This window comes from Myxine glutinosa, chromosome 10, assembly GCF_964187855.1.
Source record: "Myxine glutinosa chromosome 10, kmMyxGlut1.1, whole genome shotgun sequence".
In the NCBI taxonomy this organism is placed as follows: domain Eukaryota; kingdom Metazoa; phylum Chordata; class Myxini; order Myxiniformes; family Myxinidae; genus Myxine; species Myxine glutinosa.
Window position 1 is genome coordinate 5,467,317 of NC_136270.1, and position 26,489 is coordinate 5,493,805.

General features: G+C 42.4%; 2 protein-coding genes across 5 annotated transcripts in view; one reads left to right on the plus strand and one right to left on the minus strand.

Moving 5' to 3' along the window:
* The window catches only part of LOC137433492 (UNC93-like protein MFSD11), a 290,101-nt gene that overhangs the window by 23,254 nt on the left and 240,358 nt on the right, over positions 1-26,489 (plus strand). The window lies entirely within an intron of this gene.
* LOC144893979 (uncharacterized) lies at positions 3,820-17,550 on the minus strand. 3 transcript variants are annotated; one of them, XR_013624659.1, is made up of 3 exons: positions 8,394-8,852; positions 7,021-7,157; positions 3,820-5,199 (listed from the first exon to the last, which is right to left on the minus strand). XR_013624659.1 is itself a non-coding variant. In XM_078785280.1 (2 exons), exons 1-2 carry the CDS (start codon positions 17,526-17,528, stop codon positions 4,355-4,357), a joined length of 945 nt encoding a protein of 314 aa, XP_078641406.1. In that variant the 5' UTR covers positions 17,529-17,550; the 3' UTR covers positions 3,820-4,354. The 3 variants fall into 3 exon arrangements, 1 of the variants encoding a protein (XP_078641406.1); XR_013624658.1 differs by lacking the exon at positions 8,394-8,852 and having other exon boundaries at positions 7,021-7,471; XM_078785280.1 differs by lacking the exons at positions 7,021-7,157; positions 8,394-8,852 and adding an exon at positions 17,429-17,550.

A 26,489-nucleotide genomic window follows, 5' to 3' on the forward strand; every position in this document is an offset into this window, starting at 1 on the left:
AAACAAACAAGACAGACAAACAAACGGACAGATGAAAAATCGCTCATAGAGCGACACTTGGCAAAAGAGAACAAACCAGAATAGCACTCAGTAGAGCATCCTTTTGACCTCTTAAATAATTGGTGGTTGTATTGAGTTACAAACAACACAACAACAGGCATTTTAAGGCCATTTTCCCTGCAAGAGCGGGGGTTAGCCTTGCGGTCCCCATGACAATCTTCTAAGATTCATTATATTAATGATAATTAATAAATCATAATTAATCATAATTCAGTTAGATGACATGAAAATCCTATTCAAATTTCAAGTCAATCAGATGAAAATTGAGGCTTTTAGAAATTTGAAAAAAGTGGTTGACCTTTGGCCTATTTTGACCTTTTGGCCTATGCTGATCTTAAAAATAGTTGTTGGTTGAATTCAGTTAACTGATATGTAAATCCCATTCAAATTTCAAGTCAATCAGATGAAAATTGAGGCTTTTAGAAATTTGAAAAAAGTGGTTGACCTTTGGCCTATTTTGACCTTTTGGCCTATGCTGATCTTAAAAATAGTTGTTGGTTGAATTCAGTTAACTGATATGTAAATCCCATTCAAATTTCAAGTGAATCTGATGAAAATTGAGGATTTTAGAAATTTGAAAAAAGTGGTTGACCTTTGGCCTATTTTGACCTTATGGCCTATGCTGATCTTAAAAATAGTTGTTGGTTGAATTCAGTTAACTGATATGTAAATCCCATTCAAATTTCAAGTGAATCTGATGAAAATTGAGGATTTTAGAAATTTGAAAAAAGTGGTTGCCCTTTGGCCTATTTTGACCTTTTGGCCTATGCTGATCTTAAAAATAGTTGTTGGTTGAATTCAGTTAACTGATATGTAAATCCCATTCAAATTTCAAGTGATCTGATGAAAATTGAGGATTTTAGAAATTTGAAAAAAGTGGTTGACCTTTGGCCTATTTTGACCTTTTGGCCTATGCTGATCTTAAAAATAGTTGTTGGTTGAATTCAGTTAACTGATATGTAAATCCCATTCAAATTTCAAGTGAATCTGATGAAAATTGAGGATTTTAGAAATTTGAAAAAAGTGGTTGACCTTTGGCCTATTTTGACCTTTTGGCCTATGCTGATCTTAAAAATAGTTGTTGGTTGAATTCAGTTTGCTGATATGTAAATCCCATTGAAATCTCAAGTCAATCGGATGAAAATTGAGTATTTTAGCAACAGTGAATTGCAAACATAAGATGTAAATATGATTTCGAGACACGATTTCGCGTTTCGCTCGATGAACAAGATGGTGCTTTGCGGTCATGTGATCACGTATCCTCCAATCACGATCACTAAACCCCGTTATAATATACGTATCTCGAAATGAACCACACAACTTCCTGTTCCGTCGTCCTCACGCTCGTAGTCGATGCACGAGACTTTACTTTTACCGGCACGTCGTCCGAAAAATGGCGGGAAAGGTTAGCGCGGGATCGGGTCACGTGGTCCCAAAACAGCGAGCGAGTCGCAAAACGCGGCAGGAATTTGGATTCGGAGTTACCTTCATCCCAAACATTTCCCTTTTGTAACTGAGCTGAGTGAGGTCACATCGGATTTCTGTTAAAACCCAGATGGTTGATTGATATATTCTTGTATTCACTCACCGTATTGTAATTCACCCTGAATTTGTAACTGCCTTCTTTTGTGATCTTCGTAAGAGTAACGATTCCACGGGTGTAAAACGATGTGACGTTTGAGGCGTCCAGACTCCAATAATTAAATAATTACGTTTCAATCGCATTCATTAGTTTAACCCTTAATCGTTCTTCATTTCATCTTCCGCATTAACCTCATCGTTGTTATGGTGTACAATGCGACTCCCACAACTTCAGTGCATTGAACGTTGTTGTGACTCATACACGCTTGTTATCCAACATGGCGTCTCTCTCTCGAGGCGTCAAGCGACCACGCCCCTCCCTTCCAGCGAAGCAAAGTATTCACACCAAAACGTCATCACGTAAAGCAACCACGCCCTCTCCCTTCCAGCGATGCAAAGTTTTCACACCAAGACGTCATTACGTAAAGCAACCACGCCCTCCCTTCCGGAGATGCAAAGTTTTCACACCAAGACGTCATTACGTAAAGCAAACTACGCCCCTCCCGGCGATGCAAAGTATTCACACCAACACGTCATCACTTAAATAAAATCCGTATCAACCAAACATACCAATCGTATCACTTCATCACCGCCCGTCTCCCTGCCAGTGCCAAACGACGTGTTTAGGGTTTGTTAAAGCCTCGGCAGTCGGCATACGGCTCGGCCTGAGTAATGGATCTGAATCGGGTGGTTCGATCTGGAGTGGCACGGTGTTGCCTCATTTTCGAAAATCCTTTTGATTGATGACGTGTGCACGTAATCGTTGGATACCTAGGAACGGGAAGAGGATGTTAAGTTGAGAACAAGACCCTCCACATAACATCAAGCTCATTCGTGTGTGTACGTACTACGTATTAATGATTCGATAGGGGGCGGAGCTATTCGAACTGTCGTCCCGTGGAAGGGGGTGGAGCCCAACGCCTGAAGGAGGGGAGCCGGGAGGGCAGGGGTGGTGGCTGGTGGGTTATAATGGGGACGAGGGTCGAGCGAGGAGTCCAGTAGATCTTGGTTTTGTGAAGAGAGAAGAGCTGGAACAATCCTGTGAGGGAACGACATGAGATTTTGAGGAGAGCTTGATGGTGTGATGGAATTGAGGAGGATAGACAAGGAATGATGACAACGGAGAAGGAATGGTTAGAACTGAGGAGAATTGGGCGGGAAGAGTTCTGAAAGGATTGCGAGAGTCCGAGGAGAAGGGGGAGGAGCCAGGACGAGCGGGAACTGTGCTGTGCTGAGGAGCTCGCGTGGAGTAAGGAGATTTAACTGTACTGCGAGCCTGAGGAGAATTAACTGTACCGCGAGCCTGAGGAGAGGAGCTCACGTTTTTGGTGAGAACTGGTATTCTGAATAGATTGGTCTTCCTAAGAAGGAGAGCTTTAAGGAGGTCATCCTGCCTCCCTGCTTTGGCCTTGGTGTTATCATCTGATGGTCCTGTTCGTCTCATCATCTCTTCGTCGTCCTCATCTCATCGCCTGCTCCGTGCCCATCCTCTCAACCGCTGCCACCAGAGATAAGTCGCCATTTTGTGTCCCTCGAACCATCTGTGCTTGTGACTTGACGCCTTAGTTTTTATCGGATTTATTTTACTTTATTGTATATAGTTATTATCTGATTTCATTCTCCGGTTATTCGTTCGGGATTAAACCCGTTTGGTTTTATTCAAAGCTTTAATTCTCCTCGTGATTCTCCTCAGCCGCGCACCCGAGCTTATCCCGCCATAATGCGAATTGCGAAACGCCTCGGAGACGGAGTTAAAGCCTGTTTAGGCCTATCCGTTCACGGGCGGTTTTAACTGCTCTGTGAACAAGACATTTGGCGTCAAAAGTGCGTATACGACACCCCGTGAGCACCACTTGCGCTCAGCTTTGGGAATGTGAAGAAATTGGGAAGGTATCCCGCTGCACCGAGATTCCAAAAAAACACCTTCAATAATTCAACGATTTGGAAGTTACTTTGCATATAATAATATATTTTCATTTCAGAGTCTACAATATCCTGACATAAACACACCTGGATTTATGTAGAATATGTTATGTAGGCCTTCATATATGGGTGAATATCAAATTGCGGTAGATTTTGGATATTTAAAATCCCCCCCCAAAAAATGTTAAATTAAGAAAAAAAAAATTCTTATAATGATGCAAAAATGATTAAGAAGAAACACTATACCCATGCGAAAACTGTTTGAAGTAAATTTATTAAATGCCAGAGATAATAAGAAGCAATGCGCAATACATTTTGTCCCCTCTGTTACGGTCAAGGGTGATATTGCAACTTATACTAAAATACTTGCTCATTTCTACAATTGTGCACAAACATGAGGCAATAAGTCCTCTTATCATATGTGGAACTTTTCGTTGTAATAATCATTGATGGTGGTGTATAATATTGCAATTAATATCTAGCGTATCCTGTCTGTACCACACAGTGCTAGCTATATTCAAAATTTGGTCCTTAAATACAAGAACAGTTTTAATTATGTGAATACATCCAAAACTTGTATAGTTGCAGGAGTGGAATAGAACAGATGCAATGGTAGAAATGAGTGCAGGTTCAGAAATATATCCATTTTTGCATGCAGTAACAGAGGGGACACCAAGTAACAGTGGGGACCAACAGTAACAGAAGGGACATCAAATTGATCCACATGACAATAGAAAGAAATGAAATGCATAATGTGGACAAGAATCATTATTGTAGTTGATGGAACTCTTCATGAGAAGTGGCATTGAATTGCATGCCAAATTGAGGGATTGATTTGGAGATGTCTGAGGGTCACTTTTTCCGGTGGTGGTATTTCACATATGAAGTTATCCTTATTGTACCAACATATATCATCCAACATGGGCCAAAAAAATCTGTTCTTGCCGACTTTATGCATGCATTTCACTTCAAGATCTTCATGGTCTTCATCAATGACAATTCCAGGATATGGTCGACCATCATAGCTCACCACAACATACTTGTTAAGTAGTGAGATATCAGTTGAATCAGTAAGACTCTTCAGCACACCATCTGGCACACTCTCTGATTCAGGATCTGGCACACTCTCTGATTCAGGATCTGGCACACTCTCTGATTCAGGATCTGGCACACTCTCTGATTCAGGATCTGGCACACTCTCTGATTCAGGATCTGGCATCCGCTCTGGTTCAGGATCTGGTACATCATCTTCCATGGCACATTGCAGTTGGTTCGGGAAAGTGAATGTTTTTGGTTTAAAACATAGACATATTTCTCCTTTGGTGCACAAGCAACTGAGATCTCGAAACTGTATGCATCCATGTTTTGTTGTTAAGATTTGATGGATTTTCATTGTGCCTGGGACACTCGGAAGGTGCAGTTTTGCTGATTTGGTCACTGCAGAGTCAATATCCTTTACGTCTACCAAGTGCAGCTCAATGCGACAGTGTGCCTCCTCTAACAGATTAATCATTGTCACCGCATCTGGGCAATCTTTCCCTCTCTGTACCAGGTTGTCGGCCATTCGTTTCACAGTTGCGCCAACTCCATCAGGTGCCCCCTTCCCATGGCCTGCCTCATGGAAATTCCATGTCCCTGTAAAACAACATTCCAAAAAATTATTGATGAAATGATTGGTTAAGGGTCATCCATAATTCCTCTCCCTGTAGTACAAGCATCTAAAACATAATCTAAATAGTCAGATGGAAGGGATTGTAATAAATCATATGTACATGTGCTGTTTGAGGACAGCTAAAATTGTATACAGATTATTTGACATGGTTATTTATGAGATCACCATAGCTTACCAAAAGTAACCTTCCTTTGTGCCAGTTCTTTGGTGAACAGAAAGAAATTTAATTTCTGCCTGTACTGGGTCGTGGGCCCATCACTGAAGAAGTGCATGGTGTCCACTTCGTGCTTCTCCTGCAAGCTGTTGAGAATTGGCTTCAGGTGCTCCCATATGGCTGCTGGACCATGGTACAAGTTTTCTGAGATTGTGCAGAATGGTGCAGGGTTTGCATTTGGACCTACATAATACACACCAGTGTGTAAGCTGAGTTGTTTCTTTGATGCACCAAAGTGCATGCTCTGAATTTCACTGGACAATTTGCAGACATGGTTCTCCGCAAAATCTATGTGAATCAAACATTCGTTGGCAGACAATTTTTGTCTCAACTCTCGATAGAACTTGTATTGATGATTAATGTTCAGGTAATGATGCTTAAACTGCTGGAGCTGACTGGTGCATTGGTCAATGAGATCATTGACAGGTCCACTGATGGTTGTCTTCACAGTTGTTGTCACAGATTTGGAAGCTTCTTTGATAACACGTGTTTCTTTTATAGTCTTCCACTGCAGCCAAGTTGTTTGCTCATTTGGATCATCCATAACAAATTCTAGGTTCTTGCATGTTCTGCACTCTCCATACATGCAGCTCTGAGATTCTGTGTTGCAGGATATGCTATGAACAATAGTGTCCATGTTATCTGTTGAGAGAATCTTCAGAGTTTTCAGCTTAGACAAGGTAAGTTGTGTATTTTCATGTATCTTGCACAGACATGTTTGCCTATCCTTTTCAGTAGGTGTGACTATCCAGTATGGTTTTAGTCTGCAAAAGAGAGAATAACTGATGGATGAAGTTGGGTTCTCTGCGAGAAATCTCGAATGAATATTCTTTCTGGTGTCATTGAGTAGGCGCTTTTGGAGCTTCTTCTTCTTTCTGGTGACAGTGTTTTTCTTGCCAGTTGTCATCCTACTGTTGTAATCCAGGGCATAGAAATCTTCAACTTTCTTCTTGTACAGGACAGCAACAGTTGCACTTCTGCACCTATGGAAGCTGCTATCATTTTGGTCATTTTGAGGTTTTGGCCACCGTTTGGCAGAGAATCCAAGTTGTTGCTGCATATAGCTGCGAAGGCGGTACTTCTTTGCCACAGCTCCTGTAAACAACCGACAGTAAGCTTGCTTCAGTCTCTCTTGTTTTGTTGATTTGTATTTCCGTCGTATTTCGTCCACCAGCACGTTATGGAAAATCAGGGTCTTTTTCACAGCTGATGTGCTTGCCATTCTTAATAGGCACATTGCCTTTGCTCTTGGAGACTCAACGGTTATTTTTCGTCTGAGTCGCTCCCATCTTTTTCTGTATTTGTCAGCTTGTCGAGTCTGGTATTCAAGTTTGTCGGCCATTTCATCCATTTCTTTCAGTATCTTTTCTTTATTTCGTCTTCGTCTTCGCTCTCCAGTTGATCGTTGTGAGGAAGTCACACCCTCTATGATTTCTGTAGGTGAATCTGGCGGAGTTACCAGCTTGTCCAAAGTTCGTGCTCGTTCCTTCTCTAATTTTCTGTTCTTTGCTCGCCTCAACTTCCATTCTCTCCTTAACTTCCGAGCAGCCCTGTCACTCAACTCACTCACCAACTTAACCTTCCCCGTCTCCTTCCTCTTCTGCCATTGTAGCTTTTCCTTCTTCAAGTATTCTTCTCTCCTCACAGGATCACGATCTCTTCTCTGCCGGTACTGCCTCTGCTTCTCAGCTGCGCTTAGTGGCATACCTGAAACAAATAATGTATTTATGATGAGCACTTAGTGGCGTGTGAACATTCTCTTGAGTTTAGGAAGTGACACGGCACTGTGACGGAAGTGGGCGTGGTCAGAGTTCCACATGTCAATATTTAGGTGAGTAAAATACTGACGGCATACAGTATAATGCAATAAGGTGATTTAAACTATTAAGATTAAGAAAACAAAAATAATTGTACAAGATAGTAACCCTAATAAAATATAGTTACATTCATATACATATGAGACAGCTGCCGTCCCTTCATTGGGCGGTGTATATGAAACAGCTACCATTCCTTCATTGGGATGTACTAGGGCATGCCCGTACTATATATATATCTAAAATTATATCCCCCCCCCCTCTATTTACATGAAATGGTTTGGTCCATTCGCAAAGCCAAAGCGAACGGCTTGCGAGTACGGTGACAATCCCCCCCCCCTCTATTTACATGAAATGGTTTGGTCCAAAGCGAACGGCTTGCGGAGTTTGGTAAAGAAATCGCCATAGCGTGCACAAACGCGCAGGAAAGCGAAAGAATCGCAAATTAGTTTTAATTAGTTTTAAAACATAGTTTAACGCCAACATAGCGGCAACATAGTTTGCCAACGTGAAATAAATGAATACGCTCTCAAATGTGCCGTCCGAGGCAGAGTCTGTTCGCCACGTTCGGCACACGTGATAACTCGCTGCTCTCTGATTGGTTGAATCGTTTTTTGGACATAGCTCGGTAACTACTTGTCCGATTAATTTAAAACCTTGAAAAGGCACATCCTCGGGTCCCCAGCAATATACCTGGCAAGTTTCAAGTATATCGGACCGGTAGTTGTCGGGAAACAGCGGTCGCATACACACAGACACACACACAGACACACACACAGAGATTACTGGAATTATAGATAGATATTGTATATATATTACATTCTCGGGAAATATTACAATCATGAGCTTGCAAAATCATTAATTACTTAATTATGTCCCCACTGTTAGGCTTGGTCCCCCCCGTTACCGAAAATCAAGTAACAGAGAGGACAGTAACAGCGGAGACATTTCATGCACACAAATCTCACTGATTCCATTATTAATTCCCAAATTATCGCCCAATCACTCCCATGCCTCAATGAACTATTCTGTAATATAGTTGCGTGATTAGTGTTTTCGAATGTTTTATATTTATAAATGATGAATGTATAACAGTGTGGACAATTTCTGTTTGACGTGCAATACTCACCAACTTATTATTGAAAAAAATTTCCTCAATCACTTCTTTGTTCAACTTTTTTCTTCCATGCTGGAAATGAGAACTTATATGCTGCAAACTGTACTGGACACATTAATGAAATATGGTAAAATCAGACACAGGCTGGCTTTATTGGACAGGGTAACAGGGGGGACTTCAACTCAGGGACATGTGCATTTCGGTTCAGTGATGAATATAAGGAGGTCACAAATTAGCTTATTTCGTCAGCACATTGTACAATACAAATCACTTGATGAAACAGGGGCTTAATATTTTCTCAACACATTGTTTACTGCGGATAAATGAAGTAACTTTCTGAAAATGTTCGTCTCGGACAGAGATATTTCATAGGTACACAGACTTTGAAATTTTTTTTCACACAAAAAATTAAATCCCAGATGTGAATTTCAACCATCATATCGTTAACTAATGTTTAATTAACCTGTACACAACCAAAAATAAGGACAATATTATCAGTAACAGCATTTAAACGGAAGATTAGTCCTTCGGACACAAAATCTACCGCAATTTGATAATCACCCATCATCCATGTGCGCGTGTGTGTGTGTGTGTGTGTGTGTGTGTGTGTGTGTGTGTGTGTGTGTGTGTGTGTGTGTGTGTGTGTGTGTGTGTGTGTGTGTGTGTGTGTGTGTGTGTGTGTGTGTGTGTGTGTGTGTGTGTGTGTGTGTGTGTGTGTGTGTGTGTGTGTGTGTGTGTGTGTGTGTGTGTGTGTGTGTGTGTGTGTTTGATGAATGAATACTTAAACTCTGTTGAACACATCTATTGAAATATTCAACATATCTTGATTCAATACCATACATGGAAGGGGAGGGGGGGGGGGAGGGGAGAGTGGAGGGGGAGGGGAGGGGAGGGGGGAGGGGGATATGATATCAGTGTTTCCCTAACTTTATCCCCCCACGAACCCCCAACGTTTCGAGACACGATCTGAGTTATTATTAGCGCTGAGGAAGCGCCTCTAGCGAATGACTTCCAGCCAGTGTAACGCGAATTCCTGTCACAGGAATTCTGAGATCATATAAGTGGGCGTGGCAGTTCCTGATTGGTTCGTGTTGGGGAACCCCTTCTCGCTGCCGACGTGACGTAAATTCGCGCACGCGCACTGGTGAAGCGCGAGATTCGGCCCAAGGTTCTTATTATTATTATTATTATTTTTGTTATTATTATTTTTGTATACAAGATCGAGGCTCGAACCATGATCGAGGCTCGAAATTCCATGCCCGAACCTCAGCGCAATCCAAGAGGATTCACTTGTTATACTATAATACGCATAACAGTGCTTCGTAAAAGATCAAGTTCATAGTGTAATATTGTAATGAAAAAAAAACAAGAAATGATCTACAAGATCTACTGTTTAATATTGTTACAGACGTGGCTTGGATGTTATTCACCGAGCGGTTTTGGGATGACCACGTCTGCACAAGATTATGCTCGATATTATACCCGAACGTTGACTAGTCGCGCGATGCTGGCTCAATAAGGAAAAGAAGACACCCGGCTGGATTACAATAACACAATACGACACCAATGTTTCAATTCTCAAGACCTCCGGAGGAGATTATATTCGTACGGAAAGGTTAGATTACAGGGACGAGAGGTACATCATAGGAAGACAGGCACTTAGACACAATCTTATATTATTCCCAACAGACGACAGGTAAACGGGACAACGGCTGACTCACACGGGGGTTGATGAAAAGGACAGCGGGTATCGATGGCTCAAGGTGCACTCTTGGCTCAAGGACAGGGTCGACCCGGTCCGGTCCAGAGATGCGGAAGGTTGCACAGCGCTCGAGGTGGTAACGTTCTTTCACAGGCGGGTTCTCTTCCTCTCAGCGGTCGTAGGCAACGTTCTTTCTCCAGCTGGGGGCGCATCTCTCGTCACATCCGGCGCGGGGCCGCGTATATCCGGCGGGGAGTGACACGCCCTCGGCTCGTTAGCTCCGCCTCGTGGAATCGGCACGTTGCTTCTCATTGGGTGCGTGCGGGGGGTTTACCAGGCTCCGCCCTTGACGAGGAGCTGACAAGGAGCCCCTTCGTGGTAACCCCGTGGAGCGCGTGGTCAATGGCGCTAATCGAGCCGGTGTGAGGACGCATCCTCCCCCGCTCCGCCGCCATCTCCTCTGTTGTTGTTGTAATTGTTGGGGAAGAAGATGGAAGGAGGTATGGGAAAGGTCCTAAACTCACTACTGGTGCCATATAATCACATTCTGGTGCAACGAAGAGTCATAATTAATGGAAACGAGGCCTTAACTGACATAGATTAAGAATAACTAGCAAGATGTCCGAAAGTTGTCTACGTGTGGTGCGGTGGACCTGGGCACGACATTTAATGGGGGAATAAGGGGAAGGTCGGCTCGACTGATTGTTATTTACATGCAATGGGACTAGGGAATGGGGGATTGGGGAAAGTTGGGGAGTATTGGAGAAAATAGGGGAATATTTACAAGCGGATATGGAGGCCAAATTCCATATTCGCAACAATATTTAACGACTCACGCACCCCCTGGGGGTTCATGCACCCCAGTTAGGGAACCCCTGATATATATGGAGGCCTTCCTTTATCTATCAATATAAAGCAGTAAAGTATGTTTGTTTGTTTGTTTGTCCTCTCATAACTCGAGAACTACTCATCGCAGAGCAAAACCAAAAGCATATTCGGAATCAGTACATCTCAGAGCAACTACAGCACACCTTAAATTTTAAAAAACATCGCGTTTTAAAATTATGACCATCAGCGTATTTCGGAACGTTAATTTTTCAACTTCATATTCGGAATCAGTACGTCCCAGAGAAACTACAGCACACCTTAAATGTTTAAAAAACCTTCGGGTTTTAAAATTATGACGTCATCAGCGTATTTCGGAACGTTAATTTTTCAACTTTGACGACAATGACTTCCGACTTCCGGGTTCGGAATGCGGGACCAATGCCATTTGACAGGGAATAAAAAATAAATGCGACATTCAATTGACGACAATGACTTCCGACTTGACTCCCCCTCCCCCGTCCCCCTCCCCCCTCCCCTCCCCCTCCCCCTCCACTCTCCCCTCCCCCTCCACTCTCCCCTCCCCCCTCCCCCTCCCCATACATGTATGGTATTGAATCAAGATATGTTGAATATTTCAATAGATGTGTTCAACAGAGTTTAAGTATTCATTCATCAAATACACACACACACACACACACACACACACACACACACACACACACACACACACACACACACACACACACACACACACACACACACACACACACACATACACACACACACGAATTGGACTGAAGTGACATTACAACTTAGTCATTTTCTCTTGAATTATGCATACATTCTCACACTGTCAATAGTTTGAAAGGCTAGTACATAGACAGGAAAAACAGTTGCTTAGTTGTGGAGTGGACAAATGCTAGATGCTCTTTTACTATGTTCCGAGCTGATTGTTCTAGTAAACTGCTTTCCAACATTTCGATCTTGAACTGTACGCCTGTTTTTCAGGAATCTGTTGTTGCCAGAGTTTATTTTCGATGAACATATATATATATATATATAGTCTGTGTGGAAAGTGGTAATGCGTTGATCTCTGTGTACAACAACATTTAGAGCAAAACCATTACAATATTAAAGTATGCAATTTGCATGCTGTGATGATGGAAAACATGCCACGAGTCTTTTCGGAGAATGTCCACATATGACTTGGGTGACAGATTGATTGATTGCACACACACACAAGTGATAGACTAGGCTAAATTTCCAGAAATGCATCTAATACAAGTTATAGGGGCATTTCTGAGTAAAAGTTGGTAACAAGTGTTTTTAACCTATTTTGGGGGTGCTGATCATGAAAAAATAGGATACCAAGCTGAATTTTTGGTATTTGATGCTCAAATCTGGAAAAAACTAAATGGCCGCCAAAATATTTAACTTTTAGCCGCTGAACTCAGAATCACACAGGAAGACATTTCAACAAGTACACTTTACGTGAAACAAGATGAATATTTCCGGGCAATCAAATTTGTATATACTATTTTAGCAGAAATCGATGTTTCGGCCATTTTCCAAGATGGCCGCCATCAAATCTTATATTGACGATATCTCCAGTTCTAGTGAACATAGAATCATTATTTTGATGTCTAGCCCCAGGTTATCGAGGTCAAGGAAGCATATGAGCGCACTATTATTAGTGTTGGACCAAAGCTATATACTGAAACAGGACACATTCAAGGTGGTTGCTCACAAAATAGCTCTAAATATCGGCTAACTGCAGCTAAAATGATATCTACAGACACTTACATATGGACCCTTGTGCCACACAGCTCATATAATAAACAACACGATTACAAGGCAATACAACTTTACTTTTGATCTTCATTGATTAATACGATTACATGCAGTGAACAATCACATATGAACGTTTAACTATATACAGGTAGCACAGTCATGACGTCTTTTACGATATGCAGGCTCGACGGTAAGTTGAATAATGTCGTTAACACATTACACATTGTCATTAAAGCAACCGTCCTGGTCAGTTTCTTGCCGACATACACATGCAGCTGTGCAGCCAAGTTTTGCTTTACGGCAGCTACAGCGCATGGTACGACACCGTGACCTGCAACTGCAAGAAACAAGTTCAAGACACGACTCAGGAATTGGATGGAGTGTCATCAGCACTGGTTGCAAATTGGTAGCGACCCTTTTCCATCCCAACTCCGTGACATTCGGCAGGTTCGGAAGTGGGCAGTGTGCCTCCTTCCATATCAGAGATTGGTAATGCACACGCTGGATGTGGAATTTGAGAGCATCGCTCGTGGGTGGCATCGCTTCTGGTTTGCAGGCCTTCTCAAACATGACCCGACGAACGCTATCTGTTGTCTCCAGATTGTTCATCCCGTAGATTTTGCAGACAAATATTTCTGTCGATTTTGACACTTCAGGGGTCAAATTCCCTACTCCCAAACCCACAAGAAGGTGGTGATACTCAAGGAAGACTTTCCATGCTGAACGTTTCGTGTGTCCACAGATGTGCGATGTCGTGTCCGATCCCGTAAGAGCGTGAAATGGCAGAAGTGATTGGACTGAATTTGATGGCAAGTTGTGATATAATGGACCTATGGGTATGTACTTTCTCTTCTGGGCAGTACCAGCCATCATCCATAGATTTCTGCAACTGACACGCGGAAAATGTGCCACCAACAACAGCATGACATCAGTGTCTCTCGCACATACAACTACAGTGTCCAGCCGACTATCTATGACATGTAGAATTATGCGTGTGTCCGCTTCTTCGTGTGTTGCTTTTAGTGGAGTGAGGTCAGTATTGCCACGTGATGACCTGATTTCACGCTCATCGTCAAACCCCCCTGCAACCACAATCTCTGTATCACCAGGAGCATGTGCCAGAAGTTCTTCCGAGAGGAAGCGAGCAAGGGCTGCCTTGTTTTCTGGAAGGGCAATGAAGTTTATCCAGGAGTTAGGCAGTGGCACCTCCCGTCCTTCTACAATACGACGTATTGACGACTTGTCTTTGTTCGTTTGGTTCTTGTTCCTGCTTTGATCGACTCATCTCGGTATCTGTCAAATACAACGTCTATGCGAAGATATTGCATTCCTGACTGGAAGATTGATCTTGTGAAAACGTCTGCCAAGTCTCCAAATGTCTTGGCAGCAACCGGTTTCCCAATGGCCACGACTCGAGCCTGTCCATCTATAACAAGACAAGCTGATTTCCCGTGCAGATCGAGCGTAGCAGGACATGGAACATCTGCTGTCAACATATCAGCCAGCAACGATTTGTTTCCTGTCCTTAAATTGCCATTGAGCTCTGCCAGCGAGACTGGTACTCGAAGAAGTTCGTGGTTCAACACGTTGTCCAAGTTGATCGTGCGGCCAGATGCATATGCCGTTACCAAACGTTGGAGGAAGTTTTGATCAGCTTTCAGAACAGTGCGTTTGTTCTTTTCGGCACTGTGTTGTACTACCTTATAAAGATCGTCGAATGTTGGAGCATTGTTCTTCTTGATGGTGTCATACAATGAGTGCTGAGGCACTGAGGTTTCTGCGTCTCCAACAAGTCTATCCTCCACAAATTCATCCAGTTGTTTCTGACCCATGACTCGTGCGTTCAGTAGCGATGTTTGGATTTCTTCGCTAGCAACGTCTTTTGTTGCAATGTTTTGCAGCGCAGCGTGATGCGTATCAGGTGCAAACACATGGAAGCGTTCCAATATGCTGAGCAGAATGTTCTCGTCTGCATTGTCACGTTGTTGTCTTGCTGGTTTCGATTCGTTATGGCTGAGCAAGTCTTTTGGATATATCTGCAACATTTCACGCGTATCTGCTGCAATATGTGCTCTCAGGTTGTAAGACAATGCCCATCTGTTCAAGGCTGTATTGGTTTTGGTGATACCAACGATTCCTCCGGCCCTTTTACCAGTTCCATTCAACCACTCTTGTGCCTGGTCGGGATCAACCTGATTGAACTTACGCGCCGACCGTTTGACCACAAAATTTCCTTTTTTGAATTCTTCGAGAACTGACTCTGGTAGGTTTCTCATTTCAGCCAAGTAGACAGGACCCCAGCGTCCATAGTTTACATGGTCATACCTGAGAAAGAAAGGTAGCATGCAGGTGAATGAATGGATGTGAAGGTCCCAAAGTCCATCTCGTTGGGCTCTTGTGAACATAAGTAGAATTGCTACCATTTCCAGGTATCCCCACCAGAAAGAGAAGTTGACATTGTCCTCCTTTCTGCGTTCCAGGAAATCTGACATCAATGATGAAAATGTTGGGTTTGTCAGCAAGGTGACAAGGATCTCAACAGCTGCCAGGTCGGATGCAGCCTTGGATATTTGAATATGCAGTTGCTCGTCGGCTTCTTTCACATAGTCTAGTAGATTGGGTCCTAATAGTCGCCATAGGGCCTGGCATGTAATTTTGTGTGCTCGCATGGCTTTGTTGAACTTTTTGCCAGCCAATGCTGCTTCAATGGTGTTCTGTCCCATTAGACCAGCTTCAACCCAGGCCTCTGCCAATCCAGATCCGTGCATGTGTTCTCCAATAACTTTTAAAAAGTTCATTGAAATGTGTAGCCCTCCTAGACGTGGAATGAGTCTCTTCTTGTACTCCGGATTGCACCACTTCAACTCCATGAGCTTGCAATAAAGTGCTTGATCCACACTCAGTACCGTGTATTCCTGTCCGAAGCGAGATGAAACTTCCAAACATCGCTCCACGACTGTTTTGAGTGTATCAAACTCGTGCGCTGGTGCCAGGATTATGGGCATATAGCCAACTGTAGTTTGTGGAGGATCATTTTGTGTCAGGGACTCATTGAATACTGTCCAACTGGTTTCCGTTGTTGAGTTGAGTCGCATGAAATTGAACGCTAAATCCACCGATTGGGCCCTTGCTGCACAATCAGTGTCCTTGGACGGTTGATGATACCAAGTTTTTTCCACTTGGCCACTGAAAGATGGTGCGGCCCTGACGGCAGGCATAGTTGCAGCATTTAAGGTGTCCATGACCTCTGGGACATGCAGCATTCGGTCTTTAGAAAGAACCATGCTGTCCCACTTCACGTCTGCGGATGGTCCTCTCTGCCACGCTGCCAGCTGAGTGGCATGGAAGGTTTCTTTTCCGTCCAATGTCTCATCCAGTATGTCGATATTGTCAGCAGTGTAGAACAGAAAGCGGTCAGGAACTAGATTAGGTGGTATGACGGCACCGGTGTTTGGATTCATAGACTTAATTGTGGACTTGGCTAAGGTTATGTCCAACTGCAACACTTGATGGTAACTGAGGGTGTGTCCTGCCTTATGGAACATTTCCACCAACTCCTTAGATCGTGTAGTTTGGTGCAGGGTGCTGCCGAGCCCTATATGTTTCGGCGTCAGTTTACTGCCTCCGCTCACTCCATATACCATGTCCTGAGCACTGCTGAGGACTTGTTGTTCTAGTTTCGTATCATCTTCTTTGGCAACGCATGGTTCTATTTCAAGCTGACACGGACCACCATATAAGAGCTTGAGGAACATGTAGACAGTCTCTGGTACGCAACTTAGTGCGTTTCCGATGCTCACTTCAAATCCCACGTGGCCAGGCTTATCAAGCAAATCTCCTCGAAGTTTTAGGGCAACATGCACCAGCGACAGGAAGATGTCCTCTTCAGGCCCGAACCTAGGCATTGTTAGTTGTTCGTCTGCTTCATCCGTCAGTCCAGATACAGCATTGCCGGTATACTTAGATGGTACCAACAACGTTTCTCTCTGAGATGTCCCACCATCAGGTCGAACAAAGAGGATGGTATCACCTACTCGAGATTGCAGTTTTTCCCTGAATGTTGTCCGACGACTTACAAAGGACTTCGGAATAACTGTGTTAGCTTCCTCTGAAAGATTTACATACCGATCCCAGACGTCACTTAGCCTCAGCACATGACCCTTTTGGGCTGCATACATAAGTTCTGAAGAAAGCCATATCAAAGGTAAGTCTTGACTGGTGTGAAAATCTTCTTTGACTTTGGATGTACTTCTTTTGAACGAACTTAAGCAAGGAAGGTGATATTTACCTTCCGCTGCGATGAGGTCACTAACGCCTGCCAAACTGAAGCATAGCTTGTGATGTAATTTAGATGCCTCTAAAATATCTTTGCTGACATTGAATGTCATAACTGAACTTAATCGTTGTTTTGACGTACGATCCTGACAAAACATGCACAGCGTCCAGTCAACTGGCTTGACAGAGCTCCGACGTATGACACGACCTTGGGTAGACCCAACAACTGAGCTGCATGTTGGTACATTTTCTCGGTCCTGATGATGATCTTCCAGTCTTTCTAGGCGAAGAAGTTTATTTTTATCGGTGAATTGGACATAACAGTTTTTGTGCCATACGATTGAGGTGGTATTCGAACCCAACGCCAGATCCAGACGCTCAATTATATTGCGGTTTTTTGGGTCGCGTAATTTCTTTCTGGTTTCGTAAGCCTTAGCGAGTGTGGCTAGACCTTGATTGCTGGCAGATCGCAAATCCCCATCTGTTTGGCATAAAATGCATAAGGCGAAGTCAATCGATGATGGTCGTTTCAGAGTAGCAACAGGATCCATCTTGATTTAGTCTGAAAATAAAAGAAAGAGAGGTTGCATGTCACCGTCCCGGTAAATAAACCGTCCTTAACTAGACATGATAACAACCTTAACTAGAAAATACAGTTGACAGTGATCTGAAAGCAATGTAATGCCAATCAAGGTAAAACGGCAATAAAAGCCAATATGGTGTATGAAACATCTTCCATTGAAAGCCTGCAATTCAGCTTGGTATCCTATCTTTTCGTGGTCAGCACGCTCACATACAGCTAATAAGCATAGATACCTAGTGCTACTATGACATTCCTATTTTTAAAAGAAAATTAGAAATGTCAATATCGCGTATACTTTTTTTGACGGCCATTTTGTTTTTTGGCTGATTTAAGCCCTAAATATGTAATATTCAGCTTGGTATTATTTTTTATCGTGATCAGCACCCTCATATACAGCTAATAAGCATGGATACCAAGTATTACTACGACATTCCACTTTTCTGAAGAAAAAAAACAAATATCGCATAAACTTTTTTGGCGGCCATTTTGTTTTTTGCTGATTTAGGCCCTAAATATGCACATTTCAGCTTGGTATCCGTTTTTTTCGTGATCAGCACCCTCATATCCACCTAAAACGCCCGGATACCAACTTTTACTCAGAAATGCCTCTGCCAAAAAAAAATCAGAAATTTAGCCTAGTCTATGATAGTCTATTAGTCACACACATGGGTCCATTTGTTGCATACTTTCAGGAGTTTGAAAATAACGATGCAAATAGATGCATACCTACATACATTATATATATATCTCTTGATATGCATCTATATGTATATGCACTCCTTTTTTCATGTCTCTACCCCAATCACAAGACGCGATACCCATAATGTGACAATCCGATATACTGTGTATATTGTACAGAATACTGCATGCTATGGCGGTATTGGCACTGTGATTTCATAAAAATGCGACATCACAATATATGGCATCGGTGCTTGTCGGACTAGAAAAGTCCAGAGTGGTGAACAGGATTTCTTTTTTTATATTTTCATAATAATAATAATTAATTAAGAGTGAGTAATTGAGTCACTTTTTTACTGATGAGTGAGTGGGAGTTTTAACGTCGACATTAACATCAATTGGTTATGTTATGACCATAGCAGACGGCTAGTTGGAGGAAGCCTGCAACATCGATAGTGTGCAAGTGTTGCAGTGAACCTACGAGCATCGGTTGATACTGGTGAACCGAGGCTGATAACTGTGTACTGTGTACTATGTAATATTCAGCCATCGCAGCCTACTTTCACAACTCGAGAAAGCTCTTTCCTTGTCATGAATAGTGACAAGCCCCTGGGTGGGATTCGAACTCACAACCTTCGGATTATGAGTCGGTGGATAAATCAATAAGGGTATGATGCTAAAAGGTGAATGCGTAATATACTCAATAGTGGATTGTAGCTCATTCAATATGCAGATTTAGCAGACTCCGTCAGAGTATATTGGAGTTGTCTCCGCCTCATCCAGTATAGTCTTTCGTCGTCCCCTAAAACTGCATACATAATCCACAATCTGCTATTCATATAGTATTTGAAGCGACGAACTTGGTAAGGTTTATACATAGTGACATTTTCATAGTATTTTAAGTGTGTTTATTTACAAAGAGACATTAAAGTGTAACTTACCCTGAAGTGGATGACCCAAAGCGGCTTCATTATGGATGATGTATTGATGCACTCAACATCAATACGAGGGGCGACGATGGGTGATGTATCGATGCACTCAACATCAATACAGCACTACTGATCTGAATTGTATAGGGAGTTTTGGGGTTTCACTGGTGAAGACTAATAAAAGTCTTTAGTCTAGCTTAATTTTTTTTCAATAATAACTAGTAAATGAAATGATCTGTGAGAGCTGCTAAATTTCTTTGGTAATATGTATTAGTTTTGCATAAATAATATCATGATCAGATGAAAGAGATAGGATAACGTCAGCAATTACGTTGTCAATGTTGGTGAAGATATGGTCGATCAGTGATCCTGATGAATGTGTTTTGTTTTGTTTTCTTGACGAGTTGATCCATTCCAAAATTGTCTTTCATGAAACTGAGCTATTCCTCTCCAAGAAGTTCTGTCACTCAAGCTTTTGGGTCTCACTGTCTGCCATGATCTTTCCTGGGAAAACCACATTTCAAATCTGGCCTCCAAAGCCAGTCGCCGACTGGGCATCCTTCGTCGTGCGAAGTCCTTCCTTGGCACACCTGAGCTCCTCACCACATACAAGGCTTTCATCCGCAGCTCAATGGAATACTGATCTCCCCTCTGGGCTGGTGCTCCTGCCTCACACCTAGCTCGTCTTCACGCTGTTGAAACCAAAGCGTTCAGAATCATTGGAATCTCCTGCGATGAAGCTAACTCCAAGGGCCTTTCACTCACTCACCACAGGCAGGTTGGTGGTCTTTCCGTCTTCTACCGACTCCTCTCCGGCCTTGCCCCCCCCAGCTCTCTCTGGGCTCTGTCCCCCAAATATTCCTACAGGTCGCACAAGATCTGCCTGCAACCCTCTTATGGTTAAACTTCCAAAATCAAGACTCTCTGCTCACCTTCACTCCTTCATTCCTCTTTTCTCCCGCCTCTGGAACAAACTCCCTCACTCTGTTCAATCCCACTCCTCCCTCCAGGTCTTTAAAACAGCTGTTCACCACCATCTCTTATCTTCCCCCATCCAAAACCTTGATCTTTTCTACCCCCGCTAATTTCACCCCAAATCCACTTTTTTGAAATACCAACTTCTGTCCTGGAAGTCCTTGGTGTCCTTGTGTTTTTTACTTCTCCCATCCCCCCCCCCCCCCCATTCCCATGCCTCCTCCCCCCAAGCCCTCTCCCTCCCACACATCTCCCGATGTCCCTGCTCAAGAATAAATGGGATTATTGTAGATTCAGGAATACAAAAACTATGAATGAGCTGTTCCTGTACTCAAGTTTTATGTGTTTTGACGCTTTTTAGATAGCAAACAATTAAATGCGCAGCCAAGCTGAGGGCAACACTTTACATCGCAAACCTCACCTGCACCTATTAATTGACGATCAAACTCACCGAGCCGTCGGTGCGCTGTGCATCTTTATGAACACTCATCACAACCTCCATCCATTTCTGCAAATGTTGCTGTGGAAAAATAAAGGATGGGTAAAGATAGAGAAAAAGGAAAAGCACTCGTTAGAGCGGATACCTTCACCAGGCTGAACAGTTTACATTTTGTATCCCAATCATAGGTCGGATCTGGATTTGAACCTGAACCAAAATCTAATCGGCTTGTTCTGAACACCGAATCAATTTATGCACCTAGTTTTGTCATAACTCGTCCATGTCAGACCTCGTCCATAACTTTTTGAGATATCCTGCTATATATCGTTTTTGGCCCAATCTCTCAAAGGTGAAGAATCACTTAAATTCTTCTATCTAGATCCAGATCTTCACCAAAATTGAATCGATTCTTCTTTGTCACACACCCAACCTCTCCACCAGGTTTTGCCCAAATTCGTCCACAACCTTTTGAGATATCCTACAATATAACATTTTTGGCCCTATCACCCAATGGTGAAGAAACACTTAAAAATTAAATAATTATCGTATCCGAATCCATATCCAGATCTTCACCCAAACTGAAGCATTTCGTCCTTGTCATGTATCCAACATCACCAAGTTTCGTCCAAATCAGTCCATAACATTTTTGAGATATCCTGATATTTTTCGTTTTTGGCCGGATAGTTTGCTTTTTCTGATATTTATTCTGCTATTTTTCTGCTATCCTGCTATTTATCGTTTTTGGCCGGATCTCCCAATGGTGAAGATTCACATAAAAAATTGGACGAGCCGGATCCGAATCTGGATCTTCGCCAAAATCTAATCATTTCGTCCGTATCACATACACGACCTCTCTGCCAAATTTCGTCCAAATCCGTCCATAACTTTTTGAGATATCTTGGTCAGAAACAAACAAACGGACAAATAGACAGGGGTGAAAACATTGACAAGTTACACACGGACAAATAATTGGTGGTTGAATTCAGTGACATGATATGCAAATCGTCTTAAAGTTAAGTTAATCGGATGAAAATTGTAAATTTTAGAAATTTGGCCTATGTTGACCTTTTGGCCTAGGTTGACTTCAAAAATAGTTGGTGGTTGGTTTCAGTAAGCTGCAAATCCTATTAAGATTTCAAATCGGATGAAAATTGAGGATTTTAGAAATTTGGGAAAAGTGGTTGACCTCAGACCTATGTTGACCTTTTGGCCTATTTTGATCTCAAAAACAGTTGGTGATTGAATTCAGTTAGCAGATATGAAAATCCTATTCAAATTTAAAATCAATCGGATGAAAATTGAGGATTTTAGAAATTCGACCTATGTCGACCTGTTGGCCTATGTTGACCTCAAAAATAGTTGGTGGTTGAATTCAGTTAGCGGATATGCATATCGACTTCAAATTTTAAGTTAATCGGATGAAAATTGAGGATTTTAGAAATTTGAAGAAAAGTGGTTGACCTTTGGCCTATGTTGACCTTTTGACCCCAAAAATATATAGGATTTTGTCAGACCACGCACAAACTCTACCGTTTGGTGAAGTTTCGTGAAGGTCGGTTTAAAATTGTGACCTGTAGGCAAGTATAAGTGAGCGGACATACAAACACACAAACCGGAGTGATCAACATACTTGTCCAAAAATTTTTTTTGCCAAGTAACAAACACGATCAATCAATATATAAACGGTACTTTAAAAAAATCTTCGATTTTCGCAAGTACTAAAAAGACACTGACGGGGTGAAAACATCACCTCCATCCGAGAGCGGCTGGAGTCAGGCCATGTCTCACCATGATTTGGCAACAAAACTTGTCGTTGAGAGACCTGGGGAAGAGACGTGTGACCGACGTGAATCTGCGCACAACATTGAGTGTCAAGCTACGGTAGTCTTCAAGCCGCATGAGCAGTGGACGCATAAGATTGTGGATTTGGTCCATCCCAATGGTGGTCTCTTCCAGAAACTGCACCAACAAATAAGAAGAGTTTGTACAATAATACACGAGAAGTGATGAAGTGACAAAGAACGAGGTATAAGCTTACAGTGAGACAACAGAGTTCTTACATAACACTTTGCCAAAATATCAGTATGAAAAGAAACTCAATGTATGGAGAAGAAGAAGAAAAATTCCTCAAATTAAACTCAGCACAAATCCCAGGTTAAGTAAGAACAAGAGCAAAAAGTTTTAATTAAAACAAAAGCCGCGTCGATGTTACACAATGCCTAGATGCAGCTGTGCCTATAACGTCGATGTTATAGGCACAGGACATTCCTATTGATTCGATTACTTGATGTTATTTTTGTGCAAAGTGACGTGATTTAGATAAGCCTCCATCCAGTACATTATAAATGATGTGAAGGCATGTGTAAATCACATGCTCTTGCTCTTGAAGCTCTTGAAGCATGCTCTTGTTTTTCAATGTTCTTGATTCTTATTTTGATTTTTATTGTGTTATTCATAAATTCTTCATCAGGTGAAACATAGAATGTTACATATCAGAGGCTTTGTATATTTCATTCATTTTATTTATTTATTTTGATTGTGTTATTCATAAATTCTTCATCAGGTGAAACATAGAATGTTACATATCAGAGGCTTTGTATATTTCATTCATTTTTTAACACAACACATGTGGCATCATGATCTGAAAAATATAATGGATGAATAAAATATGTCAGAGGCTCCAACAACTTCAGATATATGTGATCTAGGATATTGCCTTGGATGTGTGTTGGATGGTTGACTATTTGAGTGAAGCCAGCATCTTTTAGCAAGTGAGGCATGACATTGCTCCTTGATTGGTTGAATGGAATGTTGAAGTCACCACAGATGATGGTTTTCCGATCATGGTCAATACACAGCTGTAGGTCTGACAGAAATTTTTCTTCATCCATCTGTGAAGGTGATCTATAAACTGCAACAAGGTCAAAGTCAGGGAACTGTACTTGGAGAATTTGATGTGTTGTCTTTTTTACTTCAAAACCTCCAGATATATACAGATGATTGTTTATATAAATTGCAAGTCCACTTCCGCAGCCACCACCACATGTTATTAGTTTGTAATCAGGGAGGGAAAACTGTTTGGTGTCCGTTGTATTCAGGAATGTTTCACTGATGCAGATGACATTGTTCTGTAACAGGACAAAATCAACAGCCAGACTACGGAAATGTTTTGGGAGTGATCTGACATTGAGTGAGCTTATTTTTATTTTTAGTGTTGACTGCTCTGAAACAAACCACTGAGAAGATTGACATTTTTGGTTATTGAGTGCCTTGTTATGAAGCTTTGTTGCTTCTTCTAGGGCTTTTTTATTTGTTTTAATCATATTTTCGTTAAAGGATGACATATAAAGCTGATCTACTGATTGGACTCTGCCAAGAACTACATAGGCTTGGGCTTGGGCACTGCCGAAAAGGGTTTCCATATGAGCAGCAAGGGCCTTAGGTTTAACAATGGTCTGTCCTTGAAACTTGTGGACTGTTACAGCCCAAGCCAGCTTAAGTGGAAACTGAATAACTTTTGCAGTAGCTGTGTGTTGCTTACTTTTCTTTCCTATAGTATAGGTGAAGGAAAGTCGATGAATTGGTGTTTCTGTTTTGTCCTTGTTTTGTCTTAGGTTTGTTCTAAGGTTGGAACCTGTCTGTTCATCATCAAATTGGATGTAAATCTTTGTGATTGCATTGGCATTTCCTTCAAAGCGAATGACTGTTCCTCTTGCTCCATTTGTCAGCCCATCTGCAGTGTCTATATTGTAGGTCAACATTACTCTTGCTCCTAACTTGAGTCTAAGATTGTCAAGAAATGGTGTGTTTTGGACATGTCCAATTCCATGCTCTAGAACTGGTTTGTACTTTCTCCTCTGAGGATGGATATTCTTTGCTTCAAGTATAACAGGGTCACCTGGCAGTGCATCAAGCCTTTTTTCATTGAAAATGTTTACATATTCATTCTTGCCATACAGGTGCACTGTATCTGGTGGATAGTCAACATTTACTCTTTCCTTTAGGACTTCCAAGTCTTTATCTGTCTGAGCTCCAAATCTGATTCTGTTCAACATATCTGCATATGCACCATCTTCACCTTGACGATGGTTCTCTCTAAGTTCTATGCAGGAAAATATATTCCAAAGAGGGTAAATGGCATGAGATGCATGGAAATCAATGCACTGGGGTTCTTTAAATATCCATTTTGCCTGAACAGGTGGGAGTTGAAGTAGGTCTCCAAATAGTAGGACAGAGACTCCTCCAAAATTCTCTTCACTTTCCTTGATCTCCTGAAGGCGAAGGTGTAGCTGATAAAGTAAGCCAGCCTTGACCATTGATATTTCGTCAATAATAAGGATTTTTAGCTCACTTAAGAGGGTCCTCTGCATGTCACGTTCTTTATCAGAGAGGCTGATGAATGTATTGCCAAAATTCATATGGAATGCAGAGTGTAGGGTCAGACCATTGATGTTGTTTGCAGCCATTCCAGTTGGGGCAGTCTTGATAATAAATGGATGGTCAGGATGTCTGTTATCATGTGTTCTAAGAATATGTTCTGCCCACAGTGTTATTGTATTGATAAGAGTGCTTTTTCCTGAGCCAGCTCCTCCATGAACCATAAGCAGTGGTGGTGGTGGTGCATGTGTGTTGTTAGCTAGGCTCTTTCTTAGTTCCTTGCAATAGCCAATAACTGTGTTAAAAACTTGCTGTTGATCTCTGTCAAGTTTTCTTGCTGTCTCAAGCATTTTATCCATATTGGAAATATCTATTCTCCGATACTTTGCTGTCTCCAAAATGGTTTGACCATCTTCTGGCACATCAGCCAACTCACCAGGATGTCTCGCTGCTTGTTCTTCATCCTCAACCATACCTTCTTCTTCTTGGTCATTCCTGTTTTGTTCATATTCTGCATCAATATTATCCCCAATATGGACTGGCCTTGCATCTCCAGCAGCTTCAACTGCTGCTCTGGCTTCTTCCACATTGTTTCTGTTCGGGAAGAGTTGTTCCTTGACTTGAATGACACCATTTGTCTGGCTGTTATAAAGCTGAAGGCAAGCTTCTTGATTGTCTTCATGGAGTTCCTCTTCATGCCTTCAAGGGTGGTACAATAGCAGTTCAGACAATAAATATTCATGGGGATTGGAATCTTTGCTAAATTTGTGTAAACGCATTACAGCCGGATGTCCTCTGAGCTTCATGTATCCAAGAGATGTATCTTGAAGTTTGATAAATTTTGGTAGTGGAACTTGGTAATTGTCAAACCTTGAAACAACACTGTGAGTAGTGCTTTTGTTACGTGGTCCCCTCGGTGACTACCTGGTCTCGGTGACCCCCGGACCGTGAGAGGACCTTCGCCAGAAAGTAGTATTATATATGCGCTTTCGCAACGCAATCCCTGAGAATTCCACCCAAGAGAAACTGATGTTCAATGATATATTTCCAGGGTAAGGATATCATACAATTTCAAGGATACAATCACGGATATATTCCCCGAGCAATCAACAACAAACAACCGTCAACAATTCCCAATCCACAATCAATTCCCTATATGATTAAGATGGCCATCTTATATATGTGTGTCCCCTTTTGGTACTCACGACCCCCTTTTGGTCTCTGCCCCTCACAATGTCTCTGGGCCCCTCCTGACCAAGATGATGGTCGGCGTCGCCGCACTCGGGCGGTTGAACGAACCCCGGGTGGACGTGTTTCCACCGGGCAGGTATCGTATCAGGCACCCCGGCTGCAGCCCCTCGTGGCCACGCGAAGCGGGTATGGTAAAGCAAGCCCAAAAGCCCCACGCCGCTTGCAACGCGTGTTAGGCCCCAACGTGCGACCCGTACGCGTCTTTTTAGACGGTGCCGCGAACGGTGCCAGACTCGGGGTCGATGCACGGCCCCCCCGTCAACTTGACGTCTCCACCGGG